Below are 17,171 nucleotides of genomic sequence, written 5' to 3' on the forward strand. Positions count from 1 at the left end.
CAGAGTCTCTCAAAGTGGTCATTAAGGTAAATGTCAAGTTTTCAGGTGGGTGAAATGAAGCATGGAAGCTGGGAGGTAAGAACTGAGAAGACTGACTCATAGTTTTCTGCTTCCATACCAAGTCACCCTGATTCTGAGAGAGTTGAACTGCAGAGGAAGCTTCTAATTACCAGTGCTGAGTTGGAATTTGAGAACTCCATTTGTATCCTCACCGCCTTTTAGAGTGAGCTGCGCTGGCAGAAAACTCATTAAGGAGACCAACACTGGCAGAAAAGTTGGTTTTCTCTTGTGTTGGGGGCATTGAGAGAAAACACCTAAAATGTGGCTAGAAGTGGCCAAGACTTAATGTCCATGGCTCCCAGTGTCCCCTATCATAAGCCTACAGATGAAGCCTGGATCAGAAATGAAAGGTGATGTGTTCCCAATGGAGAGGACACTGAGTGACGAGTCATAAATGGTGTCATTTGAATTCATCAGCTTCAATTTCCCCTTGAAATCCAGAGGCCTTGACAGTGGAGGTGAGGATTCTGAACATTCACTTCAAGGGTGCAGATGTTAATGGTGCTTGGGGATGAACTCATCTGATCAAGTTTCAGTTGACCAAGATGTTCGAAGCGTCCCCAAAAGAAGAGTCAGAAATTCTGTAGCAGGACCAAATGGTGGAAGGGAACTCAGTGGAATGGGGAAAGAGTCCCTAGGGACTCGAGGCTTTTCCAAAGCTCGAGACTTTACCCAGGCGGGTGCACAAGCAAGGGATGGCCTGACCTGAAGGGGGAGGGGTTCAGAGAAGTAAGCTGGGAGCAGTTTGCTCCCTTCGAAGCAGAGTCTGGACAGGGAGTGCTGAGGAACACAAGAAACCAATGGAGACAAGAGACATAGAAGCCCCTATGCTCACGTGGGTAACTCAAAACTCTGGCTCTTCCTAGGAAGCCCGATGAGAAAAACTACAGTGTCAGATACCAGATGATGCAGCAAGGAGAAAACGATAGTGAAACCCTATTACAGAGAAAACCAGAGGGTTGAACAGAAGCTGGGCAGAAAAAGGGGAAGAAAAAAAGAGCAGCAGAAGAAGGAAAGCACCAGCAAGAAGAGAAATACAGGGCTACAGCTGTCAGGCAGAGAAGAAAGCCAGGCCACATCCAGGAAGCAGAATCATGGAGAGGACAGGGGTCGGCCATTCAATCAGTAGTAACTGGGAGGAGGCCTTCGAGATGCAAGCACCATGCTGGGTTCTAGAGCTCCCCGAGCAAACAACCCTGATGCAACACAGGTTCAGATGGGGCTTATGGTCTAGTCAGAAGTACCCAGGTCAGAGGCACCCAGATCAGAGATGTTGGTCCCCCAACCGGTGGGTTCGACCCTGGTGCCCCACGCCATGGTGGGTGGAAACAGGGAGTAGCACGATCCAGGAGCCTTCCCATCCTAAAAAGCATCGTCATCATCAAGAAGAAAGGGATCTGAGAAGAAATGGAAGCTGGGGATAGAAATAGTGGGGATTGCCAAGAAGACAGTGCCTGAGTGGGAAGGTTTGGACAGAGAAGGATGGCTGGATGAAGGGACCCCACAGGGCAGCAGCAACTGTTTTCCAAGCCAGATCCCAGCACAATCTGCCCTTCTTAGGGGAGGAAAAATGAACGGCAAAAAGAGATTGAAGGATGTGAATAAGGAGGGAAACACCCCATGCTGGCTTTTCTCACCTTTTTGGAAAGTTCCCGAAGGAAGTGCAGTTGTGAGTACCTCTCCTAATTTCTGCCAGCAGCTGCTGAAAGAGAATCACCCCCAAGGGAGGATGAACATCGCCAGCAGAAGTGGATCCCACGACCTGCTCCTGTGGGATTGTCAGATTGGGAATGGGCAGATAGGCTAGGTTTAGATACATCCAGGTGCTGTCACACACTTAATGGAATAAATTAAAAGGGGTCATTTATGGAAAGGCCTCTTGTCCAGGAAAATCTCCCAATCAGTCTGAAAAGCCAACGTCTCGAGACTTACTTAAATTACCCAAGACAATATGTCCAGAACATTAAAGCTGGAGACCATCTGACATTCCAATCTTGGTGTAAATGCATTTTAACCACCTCCCTGCCTTACCCTATACCCTAGCTGCAGGGGGGAGATGGTGTTTTGAGCACATAAAAGGGCAGACCATTATTTACCTCTTAAATTGTGGACATAGCAAGAAGGCCAGTATAGACAAAGCCCAAGCGCTCAGCTCTGGGTCCGCCAGGCCTGGAGTTCAAGGAGGTTCAAGGGACGGAAGAGATTTATTGAGATTTATGAATGCAAAACTGGGCTCTGTGAGCATAGTGACCTCAAAAGGATTGTGGGAGATTCCAGGGTTCCCAAATCCCTTTATTAGCATTCACATTCACAATTCATATATTTTTTTCTTTGCTATTGACATTTTTCAAATAAGAGAAATACACTCCCCTGCCTACCTGATTTACAGAATGGTGAGATCCCCAGACAAGGTGTGCCCTGTTCGTACATCCTCATTAAGCCCAGGCCAAGACATGTCTTTGTGAAGAGTGTTCACTTAATCATGTCACTGGCACTGTTAGAAAGAAATAGTGGACAATGTATAGGCATCATAATGTTAAGATGATTTTTTTTTTCTAGAACTGACCATATTCACACAAAACCACCAGTCATGTTGGCAATGGCCACTTTCTCCACCCCTCAAATGAAGCTTGAAAACACATCTCTCCAATTTCGCTTCCCCCAACTTCACTCCCCATACACCATCTTCTTTCCCAAGAGACGTGTTATTCCAGTATATTTTGAGATCCCATAAGGGAACATAGGTCCTAAAGTTTCAGAGGTAATAAATGCTCCCATAACCACCATCCCATTTTGTCTTCTTCGGTTCTGCAATATTTAAGTTCACTTTTTGCTTGTAGTTGTGAGATCCACTGCTAAATTTCAAGACAACGTTTGCCAGAGTGGATTTTCGGTGCACCCAGTAGTCTGTCATGACTCTGATGGGTCTGTCAAGCAGAGAGAAAAAGAGAGACAGGAAATCAAGATCTTAGGCTGAAGCAAAAGAAAAAAAAGGTTGTGCAGAGAATAAAGAACACCGTGAGTCCTTTACCCATCCCTACGTTAGTGATTATCCATGAAGCTTGCGACAACCTCTTCGATCATTATTTTTTAAATTTGAAAATTGACAAATTAAACAAGATAACCCCTAAGACTGTTCATGCATTAAGTCTCCATGGCTTTGTCACTGTGCTACCAAGAGCTACGTGACCATTACTGTATAAGATGTAAAGAGGTCTGCAACTTGGTTCCTCCCGTGTAAATTAATGGATAAGACTTGAACAGGTAAAGAGGATGGGAAGGAGCATTTGAGACATCGGGTCCCAACTTAAGAGGACAAAAAATGGGCAACAGTTGCAGGAAAGCAGTGCATGCGGTTAGAGTAAATATATTAATGGCAGAAAGCTAGCTTACATGGAGTACTTTGGAAGACCCTGAAGGTCAAGTGACTGACAAGCATTTGGCAGCCATTACAGCATGTCGAGCAGGGAGGCCTCAAAAGGCAGCATCAAAAATAATCGGCATAATTTCAGCGTGGTAGAAAACCACTGGCCAAAAGTTGGCATAGCCAGTATTTTGTGCATGCTGGATTCTCATTAAAACATACAACTCCCAGGGCGCCTGGGTGGCTCAGTCGGTTGAGCGTCCGACTTCAGCTAAGGTCACGATCTCGCGGTCCGTGAGTTCGAGCCCCGCGTCGGGCTCTGGGCCGATGGCTCAGAGCCTGGAGCCTGCTTCCGATTCTGTGTCTCCCTCTCTCTCTGCCCCTCCCCCGTTCATGCTCTGTCTCTCTCTGTCTCAAAAATAAATAAACTTAAAAAAAAAAACAAAACATACAACTCCCCTGCTCAGGAGAGAAGAGATTCACAATTATTTAGGCTGTGTCTATATAACACCCCATCGAGGAACAAAGGGCATATTTAGGTATCCCCGTTTCGATATGGATTATTTTAATGGATTCCAACTTGTTTTTAAATTCAGTCAAAACAACTTGCATGTGCCGACTCAGCCTAAATTTCATCATCTTATTATTTAAAGTTGCGTCGCCCCATCACGTGATGTTTCATCATCGAGAACTGGTGCATCCCCACCCGATGGGTCGGCTCCCTTAATACGTATTGCACATGTGAACCAGGTGAGAAGGGTCTCCGAGGATACTACGAAAGGGCTACATTCAGAGGGGCTAGCCGGTCAAGTGAGAAACGCAGGTGCATTTGGAATCATTTGAAACATTTTAGCGATACGAAAGTATGTGTGTGCTTTTATTTGCTTGTTTCCCTGGCCAATTGGCCTGTTGGCTTGCAAATAATGTGTATGAATCTGTGTGTTTTCTTCTAGGGTCTTTCTTCCCTGATTTCAAGCCCTCAGAAACAGTTTTTAAAATAGCGTTTTGGCTCGGATACCTAAACAGCTGCATCAACCCTATTATATACCCATGCTCCAGTCAAGAGTTTAAAAAGGCCTTTCAGAATGTCTTGAGAATCCAGTGTCTCCGCAGAAAGCAATCTTCCAAACACGCCCTGAGCTATACCCTGCACCCACCCAGCCATGCCCTGGAGGGCCAACACAAGGACCTGGTGCGCATTCCAGTGGGATCCGGAGAGACCTTCTATAAGATCTCCAAGACGGATGGGGTCTGTGAGTGGAAATTTTTCTCTTCGATGCCCCGTGAATCTGCCAGGATTACAGTGTCCAAAGACCAATCAGCCTGCACCACAGCCCGGGTGAGAAGTAAAAGCTTTTTGCAGGTGTGCTGCTGTATGGGGCCCTCGACCCCCAGCCATGGAGAGAACCACCAAGTTCCAACCATTAAGATCCACACCATCTCCCTCAGTGAAAATGGGGAGGAAGTCTAGAGGACAGGAAAGGTCAGAAGGAAGGCAGGGGGCGGGGGATGATCTTAGGCACCCACCCCACTTCCTACTCGGAAGGCCAGTTCACTCTTCCTGGATGACAAGACGGGACCATCAGACCAGGGACCATGTGGGAACGGGGTGGGGGAGGAGACCTTGGGCAGTGGGTAAGGCTCAGGGAAGAAGGGGGATGTCACACGACCATCCAGCTCTAAATGACGATAAACAGCATTTCCTTGAGGCTAATGCTCTCGCGGTCATCCTCTGAGGCCGCTTTCCACGTCTGGCCCTTGCAAACGAAAACCACCATGGGAAACAGAATGTCATACACAATCCAAAAGACTATAAATATAAGGTTATGATTTCATCACGAATATTTTGAGCACACACTCTAAGTTTGGAGCTATTTCTTGATGGAGTGAGGGGGATTTTATTCTCAGGCTAAACTTACTGACAGCCACGTTGGATATTTACAAGGAGAGGGCCTGGAGAGGAAGAGCCTTAAGATGGAGGCCAACATCCAGGCACATTCTTTTGAGAGTGCATTTTAAACTCCACTATTTCTGATCCATCCAGTTGCTTAACTTGGGTGAAACGTGGCAGTGAGGTTTACCTTTTGCAGCAGTTCGACTGGATGCTGCCCCTGATTCCCTAAAGATGAGGGGGAGGGGGCACTCATTTTGCCTCAGAATTAACGGAGGCACATCCTCTATGCTCGGGTCTGGATAGTTGGGGAAAAGATGGCTTTTCCTGATAGGAGGCAGTAGAGGTGAGGGCCCGTTTTTTCAACTTACTGCTACAGAAAAAATTCCAGTAGCCAATGCCAAGATCAAATCGAGGAAGGCTTCTTGTGAAACCTACTTAAAGATCAAGAGGTTGGGGTGGAGTGGGTGCTGATTTCATGCTAAGAGGCTGCAAGCTTACTGCGCAGCCTTTTTGATGTGGCTTAGAAAGGCTTTTCTTGGCAAATGGCTTACTTTTTCCAGAACTCCATTATGAAAATCCAGAGCTTGTAGTACCTTGAAAGGCACATCCTGACTTCCGTTTTTTCTCAGCTGCTTCGCTACCGCATAATGAATGAGGTTCAAGGTCCTGAATGCACATGCAGCCTGGTGGAATGAGCCTTATGATCCAGGGATACCCTTCCTGAACTTTGAAAGATACACACGCTTAGCTTGAGAGGAGACTGACTGGTCACCAGAAAATCATCTAAAGGAGGAATTTGCAAATAGTTTTTGACAGAGGCCCATTGCTTCTGGTAAAAGATCCAGGAACCTGTTCATTTCATCTATCCCCACTTTCTACAGGAATGGGGGGAACTTGCTTTATGTGTTCCAAATTTTGGTAAACCTTCATAACTCTGAATATTACTAAAGATGAAGATGATCATGATATGCAAAAGTTAAAATATTTTTCATGTGCCACAGTAAGAATTTAAAATAAGACTTATGTTTTTAGAATAATTCTGGACTAGAATCACTGGTCTAAAAACTACTGGTCGACCATTTCTGTGGCCTCTTCCCCCCATTTGAGTAATTTCCTCTTAAGAATTCCCAAGCAGATTGCAGCCCCTGTTTAACTTTCACAGCAAAGGTAGGAGCTTGTGATCTTTTCTTCTTCCCTTGCAGCACAATGATAATTTCTTCAAGTGCACCTTGAAGGCTAATACCTTTGCACACTGCCATGGTGGGCGGGGGGGGGGGGGGATGTTTGCATGTGGATTTGAGTTTGTGGCTGGTTGTGCCGGGACATAAAATATTTTGCCTTTTCAACCCTTTCTGGAGAATGTCCTCCTCCTGACCAGATACACACACTATGTATGCCTTGTGCTTATAACTTTGATTCTGGCATTAGATATTGGCTGGATTTTTAGACTCTGGGCCTGTCTGCATGTCCCATAACAGCTCTACCAGATGTGGGGGTCCTATTATGGATGTAAGCATCAAGAAAGGACTTGAACAAACAAAACTTCTCTTCTGCCATGATAGGAAAGATAAGTTTCATTGTTCACAAGAGTTTCGTCCAGGATCTGAATTTTAAAAACCACTTTTCCCAGGCTCCCTTTTACAGGAACAGCATCCCCGGGAAAAGAATGGTAAATGTCTTGTTTCCGTAAAATATGGCTCTCTTAAACAACATTTCCAGACAAATTTAAATTTTAGGTTTTATTTGGGGAGGGAGGGGATGAGGAGGAGCAGAGAGACAGGAGAGAGAGAATCCCAAGCAGGCTCTGCACAGCCCCCACGGGGTTCGATCTCATGACCGTGAGATCATGACCTGAGCCCACATCAAGAGTTGAATGCTTAACTGACTGAGTCACCCAGGTGCCCCTAAATGTTGGATTTTAGAAAGCTAAGGATCACCAGAAAGCCAGCATTAATGCCATTTCTAATCAAAACAAGCAGCTAGAAAATCTTTCGGCCATCAGATAAAAGCCATGACAATTGTATTCATGTGAAACTATCCATAAATAAATTATCTGCTACACTCTTCACCAACCACACTCCCTCCAGGGAGGCAAACTTTAACATTTATTTCCTTTCCCATAACATGATATTAAGTATAAACATGCCAATTTGACAAGAAATCGATAATGTCACCCAAGACTTAGTCAAAGTGGGATAAACAATACTTGAGTTATTTTTTACTCATCCACAAAAATCTCTGTACCTTTGAGCATGCCAAAAACTCTCCAAAATTGTCACAGTTAAACAAATGATTGTCATATTTATACTCACATGTTTACTGCTTCTATTTGTAGTTTGAAGAATTTACCCAGAGTAACAGTGGTCAAAATGTTTTCTCAAATGTGTTATAAAAAGCAGTTGCTTTGAGACTCTCTGAACATCACAAAGAATCAACTTGACATAATGGGATGGGCAAAATTTGAGTTGCTTCTGCAGTTCAAATTGCGTGCCTTAAGAAAGACCTTGGATGTCTGTACTCAGACATTTCCCCAAGTTACTGCAAGGATTTCAGGAGAGCACTTTGCTTGTCACAGTTTTCTTCCTCTTGCCTCACTTGTGTCTCATCCAAGACCACTCTGCTGTCATCATTTTGTGTATGCTAACGCTCCCCAAAATATTAAGGCTTTGAACTCTCACTACCTACCTGGGATCATCCATCCATGGTGGACAGCGATGTTTGGGTAAATAAATATATTCTTAAGGCTTTTTTGTTAGGTTCTTTGGTGCGCCGGGCATTGGCAGGGCATCTTGTACCCCATTATCTCTAAACCTCATACCAATTTCACGTTTCTATTTTAGAGGTAAAAAGCTGAGCATTAAGAGTGATTAAAGATTTGCTGTAGGCCAGTGAGGAACCATGATTCAGTCCTGGAGCTGCCTATAACGCTAAAGTCTTACCTGTTTCTCCCAGTGCCTCTGCCCCCTAATTAGCAGGGGTGAATGCTCCCCAGTTTAGATTGGATATGCTGAGGATACGAAACTACACCCAAATGTTTTAATGTCTTGTCTCGTTGGGATTTGCCTTCCATTTAACCTCAGTAAATGTGTTGCCAAACTCCATCCCAGCCAAATCCCCCAAACAGATCATAATTAGAGGATCTCGTGTGTACAATTTTTTTTTTTTTGAGTCGAAGAGAGAGAAGAGAAGGAATTATAGCTATATCTCCAGGAATTACACGGAGCCCAGAGAGCATATCAAACATGTGAATTTCATATCGGTCCCTATAGGGAAATGGCTCAGAATGCTGATCCCCAGGTAGCCAGACACGTAGGCAACCCTTGAAAATGAAGAATCAGGTGGCATCCGTGGCTATGGATTAGCTGGCATTCACCTGTTCTTGGATTTCCTTTTGCAAATGAAAGCTTTATGCCCTGAGTATCTCGGATTGCCTCACCCCCTCAAAGTGAACTGTCACGCAGACCTTCTGACCCAGTAGGTCTCGTGGTCCCGGCCTGGGAACGAGAACATTTTCGGAACTATCTGCCGGGGCGGGTAATCATTGGCTCATTAATCGCAGCTACTTGATCACGGCTTGACAAACATTCTCATTTGCTTCTGGGGTTGGTTCTGCACAGGTCCCCTTGCCAAAAGAGATGCTGCCTCTGCGTATGAGTGCTTGTTGACTTAATTAAGGAAAGAGCTCTGCTCGTCAGCAAAGGGAGAAGGGAGCCCAAGCACATGGAAGGTAAACTCTGCCAGCAAAACTAGGGTGACCCAAAAGAAGGCAGTGGTGGCCAGTAGGAAGGCATCAGAGGTGTGCCCACCGTTGATCTGATTTCTTTTTATACTACTAGGACTTTTAACCATGAAACTGCCTGCACACAGCTCCGGTCCAGCCCGATTGGAACACACTGTTGGCACCTGCTCCTTGTCTACGTGCTGTGTTGGGGAGCAGGGCTGAGCCCAGGCTGCTGTGGGGTCCACCGTCTTCAGAAGGCAATGACAACAGTGGCCTCCTGGCCCTCCAAAGTCCCCGCAAGATGAATGAGTGGAGATGACTTTGGGGGCTGGGCTGGCAAAAAGCAAATTAGGATTTCAGCAGAGGACACCCAGCCCCTTGCCGTTGCCCCCATCTGCCTTGCTTCATTCATGCCTCCCAAGACCCAGATGTCATAGGGGCTGAGGGTGGAACCCATCTGCCCCGTGCAGGAAAATGTCATTTCTTCTTTGCTGCTGCAATATGGATTCCTGAGTCTCCCGCCTAAAAGGAAACCTATGGCGGTGGGCAGGGGGCACCTGCCCCCTGTGTTGAGAAGGAAGGGAAGACCTACCCCGGGCATCGCTCAAAGAGGGATGCATGGTTTAGTAATATTTGCTACAACTGATAAGCAAGGAACTGCCCTGAAGCTGGTTGCTTCTCTGTTTCCCAAAACAAAATGATTGTCTTTCTTTTCCGTGTCACCCAGTCATTTATTACATCACTGTCCCTTGACATCATAGTCAACATAGCCACCTCATAAGCTGGCAATGCTTAGTGTTAAACTATGAGAAGTAGAGACTTGATCAGGTAAGAAGAAATCTAAGAGCAAATCCATACTGTGTAGGAAAAAAATAATGAAGGCACCGACCTGTTAAAAAGCCCAGGTACAGTAGGTGCATTCGGATGTAACAGAAAAGAAGCTAAAACAGAAAGTCCCGGTGTGAGCTTAGTATTTCCTTCCGTTTATGTAATGCTTTGTACTTGTCCAGGTAATTTCGCCTATCTCGGGTCATTCCTGTGAAGGACAGAGAGAAGGAAGGGTGTATTATCTCTACTGAACACATGGAGAAACAAGGGGACATAGAGATTTAAGGATGCTTTGAATAGCCCCATATCCAACCTCTGATTCCTCTTTTCGTGATGCCCTCAGTATCCTCAAGGACCACTGTGTTTCTTGGGACCGTGAATTTCATATGTCACTCATTTGTCTCTGATCCACATTTTCAGTTCCATTGTCACCTTCTCTGCTATTACATCCTTGCCAGCGGCTGGACAGTGCAAGACTGTCCTAGGGGTTCAGTGCACATTTGTCTCTGCTTCCCTTATTGGCTAAAGGACAAGCAAATGTGATTCTGTTCTGTCTCCCTAGATAGGCAGGACCAGAGCCAAGGAAGTAAGCAGAGCAGGGGGCTCTTGGCTTCCTCAATAGGGTGGCACTGTAAGGCAAAGCCAGCAGTGATTAACAACCTAAGGACCTCAGGAATGCAAAGATGGAAAAGGGACTTTCTGGAAGGCTCAGGTGAGCCTGAGGGTGGTTGTTACAGTACCGTTTTGTCACTGTCGGCAAACTGCCCTCTTCCTCCCCTGCACCGGGCACTGCATTTGGCACAAAAAAATACTTAAGAGGCACAGACAGTCCCCAGCTGGGTGTGTTCCAAGTTCATCTGTTGCAAAGTCAAGAATGCGTGTTGCCAAGAAGCATTGTTATAGATGGGGGAGGGGAGGGGTGTTCCCAAACCAACTAAAAAATAAAAAATCTATTTAATGTATACATGGGGCTGGCAAACTTTTCCTGTAAATGGCTAGATAGTAAATATTGGAGGCATTGTGGGCCATATGGTCTCTGTCACACATCTTTTTTTTTTTTTTTTTTTTTTTTTTTTTGGTTTTTGCCTTTTTTTTTTTTTTTTTTTTTTCGGACGATCCTCTAAGAACATAGAATCCATCCTTAGTTCATAGGTCATTGCATAAAAAACAGGCCATGGGCCAGATACAGCCCATGGGCTCTACTTTGCTGTCCTTGATCTATGCCATCTCTAGCTTATGGTATAAGAATACTAATAATAATGTCAAGCAGTGGATTTTAGTGTCTAGCTTACAAGCATCTTTTTAAAAAAATATGCCATTGATACATCTCCGATTGACTACATTAGTATTTCCAACCTTCATGATTTGTTGGAGAGTGCCAAGTTCATACGTGGCGGGGGGTTGGGGGGGGCGGCTTGCTCCACGTAACCCACTCACCCAAAAGACATATTTTAGTTCATCACTGCAATTTGCTATCCGGGCACGAGGACAAGAGGGAGGCACCAACCACCCCTTCCCACTTTCGGGTTCTGTAGAACAAGCAGGCTGCGGAAGCTCGGGGAGTCTACAGGGAGGTTGGGGCAGGGGCGGGGGTCTTTCAGCTTCTCACACCACTGGCAAAATCTCCCGGCACAATCCATCTGACTCCGCAACAATCAGTGAGTGCCATTTGACCGTGACTGGTGTGAAATCCCTCCAAGAGCACTGGAGCTTGCTGAAGTGGGGGTCCCTAGAGGCTTTGGGGGCCTCACTTGGCTCTTGGGAAGGCCTTCAGATCATAGCAGCCTGCACCAGGAAATTCGAGGGTCCACCCTGGGGATCCCCAAGAAGGAGGGTACTGAAAGGAGGGAAAGGATATCTTCCAAAGACAAATACTAGCTTCTAGCAGGACTTCTCCCTCTCTTCCTCATCCTTTTCCTTCTTCTTTCCCTGTTTTTCATTTTTTGTTTATGTCTGACATGACCTAACTAAACTCAAAGTGGCATTGCTGTGGGGAAACACTTAACCCTCCCCTGTGATGACAAAGCCATGTTTCTCGAAGTTAGCGTGCTATCGGAGGGACTTCCTTCCCCGTCCCCTCTCTGGTCCTGCTGGGCAGTGAAGGGGAAGAATATGTTGTCAGTTGGACACAAGGTGTGCAATTCTGGTGGCCTAGGATAACGTCCACAGTGTTGAGAGATGAGACTCTGCAGCAGGGCCAGGGGATAAGGCATGGAATGGGAGTGGGTGCAGAACTGGTAAGGAAGGACCTGGAGATATCAATAATTATATCAGTAATATATATAATAATGTAGCAATACCAAAAATATCAGTGCTAACACCAGTGCCTACGTTGGGCACAGCAAGGAAGGCTTGGGCACACACTACGTGGCCACTTCCCTTCCCTCTCCGTCCCCTTCCATCTTGGTCCTTTCCCTCTCTCCTTTCCAGTCTCCCTTCCATATCCCTGCCTCTCTCTCTACATCATTCCACCCTCTACTTTTTTTTAAACTTATGAGCGATGAATGCTGGGGTAGGCACCCTTGTCCCAGAAGGTGCCTGTTCCCCTGGGATACAGTGCTCCGTGCAGAGTTCTGGGTGACAAGGGGGGGGGGGGGTTCCCTCACTTCTCCCGTCCCCTCCCCTAGTCAAGCCTGACACTGCAAGCTCGGATCCCCGGAGCCTCCAAGGAGCCCCAGGCAGGAGATGGGTCCACAGAGCGAGGTACACTTCAGGCCCCTCCCCCAGGACTTGAACATGTGCTCCCATTGCGGTCTTTCTGTTCTTATACTATTAGTTCCAAATGAAGGGTGCAGACACAAAGTGCTGGGGCTCAGGAGTGGTTTCTGGGTTATTTCTCTCCCTATCCACAGGCAAGCATCTCTTTTATCAGTGCCACCTCTCACTCTGACGTTTCCAAAGTCTTTACCGAGCCCTACAATGTCACCTTCTCTTTCTCTTCTGCATTGTTTGTCTCTTGCCTCTGTGTGCCTTTACTTTTCACTTCTCCTCTTAGCCCTTAGGGCCTTCGAGACCATAATTAATCCCAAAGTAAACTTGGTTTCATGTCAGCATTAAGCAATGATTGTTCCCTCAGAAGGTACACCCTAGGCAAAACTCAACAAAACTCAACTGGGGGAAAGGTGCTCCTTCTCATGTGGTGCTCCCACCCCTGACCCGATCCCCACCAGCCCCTCTGCTCCTAGAACTTATCCATGGACTCCTTCTATTCTTTCATCATAACTTTGGGCCAGGAAACATTCTTCTTTACGCAGAGGGTGCTCTCCTACCGAGTGTGCTCCTGCTTCTGCTGACGCGGCTCCGTGCATTTGTAATCCCCCTGTAGTAGTCTGCTGGGGTTGTCATAGCAAAGTACCACTGACAGAGGGACTTCAACACCAGACATTGATTCTCTCGCAGTTCTGGAGGCTGGATGTCTGAGGTCAGGGTTCTGCAGGCTTCTTTCTTCTGTAGCCTCCTTCCTTGGCTTGCAGATGGCCGCCTTCCCCCAGCGTCTACACATCACCTTCCCTCTGTGTGTCTGTGTCTTAATCTCCCCTTTTTCTCAGGACACAGATTGGATCAGGGCCCACCCCAATGACTTCATTTAACCTAAACTGCCTCTTTAAAGATCCTTTGTCCAAACGCAGCTATATTCTGAAGTCTTGGGGATTAGGGCTTCAACAGACGAAATGGGGGGGGGGGAGATTAGGGGAATTTAGCTCCTAACACTTTCCTCCCCACTCTGTCCTTTCTGCCCATGAAAACTTATCCAGAATTTTTTCTTCAAATCAAAAGCTCAAATTCAGCCCTTCCTGACCATCCTCTCCAAATTCTCTCTCGATTGGGCCTGACAACCAATTGTGCACTTTATTTTTTCATCCTTCTGTTGCTTTTTAAAAAATCTATCTATCTATTTTTTTCACTTTAAAATGTACTTTACACTGTGCCTCTACAGGTTCTGTCTTTAGATGAAACCTCCTGGAGAGCAGGAGCTGTCATGTGTCTTTGGATGCCCAGAGCAGTGCACAGCCCCTAGGGGATCCTATCTAAGGAGCAGGGCCGCTCCTGAGCAAGCAAGCAGACAGGGGATGAAGAGGAACATGGGACCAGAGCCAAGCGCTAGTTACAGGAAGGGGCTGGAAGATCAAGTCCAGGGCCTTGGAAATGCCAGATGATGCACCAGGACAGCTCAGGTAATAGTTACTGGGCTTCTGAAAAGTTACAGTGAGATTGTAATCAGGGGTGCCGACCACAGCAGTGAGGAAGCCCAGGTTAGCTGCCATCTTGAGTCGGGCAGGCATAGGATCCCCTGGGAGGCATCTGCATGCAGGAAAGCAGACCACCACCAAGGAAGGGGACAGAACCTAGACCCTGAGAGCAAAGTGAGACAGAGATAAATGGGGTGAACAACCAACAGCAGAACCCAGTCCCAGGAAATGGGTCACTGAGGAACAGACTGAGGGAAAGATCACCACGGGGTCCCAATCCCAGCGATGGGTGAGTTCATGCTATGTTTCAACGTCTGCTCTGCACCAGGAGCCGCTTGAAAAATGAACGCCAACAAGCCTTTGGGTGGCTTTTCCTCCACTGTCTCCCAGCCTAGAAAGAGCAGAGGAAAGGAAGCTACACTGACTTGGCTGGATGTGTGGATGTAGATGGTCATTCCCTGCTAAAAGTCATCTTAATTCTGACCTTCTGAAGACCACCTCCCACTATTCCTGTCCCCAGCCCTCAGGGACTACAGTATAGTCATTGCTGCTCCTGCCTCTCGGGGAATGCTGCCCACCCTGTGTGGTTTCAGACTATCTCGGCCTGGTCACCTTGCTTCTGTTGGGAAATTCAGTCCCATTTCTGTTTTATCCACCACCTAAGCCTTTTATTGTAGACGAATTGTTCGCCCGCAAGGTGCTTCTCTGACAGCCATGGAGTGATGTCTTCTCTTCTGCCTGGTTCCCGCTGGGAAGCCAAGAGCATTTATCCTCACTTGGAAGGACTGGGACTGCTCTAACTGCATAGCATCTACTGTTGTGCTTTCCGGGCAAGGAACTTTGGTTTCCCATCCCCCTGCCCCCTCCCTGGGGCACATCTCTTACTGGAAGGGTTTCTGGCCCCACAGTATCTATCACAATGGAGCAGCCTTGTTGGCTAAGAGTTTGTGCTTCAGAACAGCTTCAATCCAATCTAGAAATTACAGGAGGAAAAAAAATCACATGAAAAGCCAGGGCCTACCAAAGTATTAAGTGTGTTTAAGGCCAAACCATCCCAAAACATTGGGATATATTGATTGAGTGTAGCAATGGCTTATTGATTTTTCTACTAAAACACAACCACAACAGAAAAGACGACAAGAAACTTGTCTTTCTTCCCCAGTCTGGTCCTCATTCCTTTTGCTAAACTCAGCCTTATCTTCATAATGAAAAGGTTTCAGCTTTGCAGCTTGGCTAATTGAAGTCTCAGTGGTTGGGAGGCCCTTGGCTCATTAATCAAAAGCTGAGCACGAACGCTTTGCAGTCCACAGCACCTCCCCCACCCAGCCCCTGTGCCCTAGCAGAGGTGACAGTCCTTGCAAAGAGCAGAGAAAGAGGGAACATCGACGAATAGGTAGCTTTAATCAAAAATAAGGCTGCCCAAATGCAACCTGACGAGAAGGCTATTCAAGTAAGATGATGAAATATTTGTAAGAACAAAACAAGCAAGTATTCCAAATGTTCGAATAACAACAGCTCATTGTTAGTTGTCTCCGTACTTTCTTAAGAGAGGCAAACGTTGGCTAGAGACTAACTGGATTAAAAAGGGGGGTCCCACGCTTGCTTTTGTCCCCACCTCCAGCAGCTCCCCCGACCCTCGGCCTTCACTATTGTGAACATCGTGTCCGATGCCGATATCTCAACCGCAACCCGCGGTCACTGACGTTCTGCAACAGCAATTCTTGCCTCGGCTATTACAGCCTGAATCACAACACATGCTTTCTTCATCAGATGTGGAGGGAAGAAAATAGCTCCTTTTGTCTCTGGGGTATAACAAGTCCCAGGCAGCCCACTTTCCAGTAATACCGCACCTACTTAACCCAATATTGCAGACAACGAAATGAGCGTGCTCCATACGGGGCACTGTGATAAAGTATGCGGAGAGTAAGTAGGAGAAATTACACTTAGAGCATCTACTCTGTGCCAAGTCCATCGCGCATTCAGATATGGTGAAATGTAAGATTTTTCAGTCACTTTACAAAAGAAATGTTTTCACAAGAGACCCGAGAAGAGCCGTGGCCTGGGAGCCACAAGGCCTGGGCTTAATTTCAGGTGCCCATCTCTGTACTCACCTAAGTGATCCTGGACAAGTCATTTGACATCTCTTGACTGCGTTTTCTCACCTGGGACACGGGGCAGGCAAATGAACTAGCGCACGTGAAAATGTCTCATGGGGCTGATAAACCGTAGGAAATCATCGCGGGCACCCAACAAACGCTGGCACCCTTTCCCTGTCTTCATTTCCCCTCCCAAACACTATGTAAATAGAACAATTATTATAAGTTACATCACCTTTAAGGTGTCTTAAAGCACCCAGAACTGCCCGTGCAAGAAACAATGGGGTAAATCTCTCGCTTTCCTTTGCTTTCTACCTCAGTTCAGACTGATCTGTGTCCAGATGCGGGTCTTCACTAGTTCAAGGCACTAATTGAGCTTTCATTCGAAAGTCGCAAGAGGTGTTGTACCATTGCCGGGCTGCTATCATTCCTAAATTTAGAATGCGGGCACCAAATCCCAAGTTTCAGTTATGTACACCCCGCCCCCCCCCCCCACCATCTACCACAACTATGCTATTTCCTTGGGGTTGGAAATTTCCCTACCAGAGCATTTTGTTTTAATTTTTAAAAAATCAGACCCACTGTACTAGTTTACAGCTTTCCACCAAATTCTCAGATTATAGACAGCCTAGAACGAGAGTCTCCAGTGATGGTGATTGCAATCTTTCTCAAATTAACTACTTACTTGGCAATAGGAGGCATTGTGTTACCGTGGTCTGAAAGACACTACATAGCATGCAGTCCTTATATAAAAGGTGTGTGTGTGTGTGTGTGTGTGTGTGTGTGTAATTACATAAACGATGTTATAAGAAAGAGAAGTAATGTTGACCCCTGGAAAACAGTAGAACATTTGAAGCACAGTTTGGGATTAAAACCATCTAAAGAAATAGGGCACCAGCAGGCCTGGGTGACTATCAGAAGTTTCTGCAAGACAAAATAGCAAATTCCCAGGCATGCCCCCCAGGCAGTTTTGATTTCAGCCAGACTTGAAACCCACGTCACGGGAACACCAAGTCAA

The 17,171-nt window shown here is 46.4% G+C and overlaps 1 protein-coding gene across 8 annotated transcripts in view; it reads left to right on the top strand.

Annotated features, from left to right (window-relative positions):
* The window catches only part of ADRA1A (adrenoceptor alpha 1A), a 161,488-nt gene extending 150,657 nt beyond the window's left edge, over positions 1 to 10,831 (top strand). For 4 of the 8 annotated variants that reach the window (XM_019466879.2, XM_019466877.2, XM_019466881.2 and 1 more), the window contains one exon: positions 4,378 to 8,063. In XM_019466879.2, the coding sequence (XP_019322424.1) occupies positions 4,378 to 4,895 (518 nt within the window). In that variant the 3' untranslated portion in view covers positions 4,896 to 8,063. Of the gene's footprint in view, positions 1 to 4,377; positions 8,064 to 8,935; positions 9,046 to 9,154 lie in introns of those variants that run through there. The other 4 variants (XR_002085090.2, XM_019466880.2, XM_019466884.2 and 1 more) reach the window with 4 other exon arrangements.
* The last annotated feature ends 6,340 nt before the right edge of the window (positions 10,832 to 17,171 follow it).

Source organism: Panthera pardus, unplaced genomic scaffold (assembly GCF_024362965.1).
Source record: "Panthera pardus isolate Hobbes unplaced genomic scaffold, ASM2436296v1 HiC_scaffold_13, whole genome shotgun sequence".
Taxonomy (NCBI): Eukaryota; Metazoa; Chordata; class Mammalia; order Carnivora; family Felidae; genus Panthera; species Panthera pardus.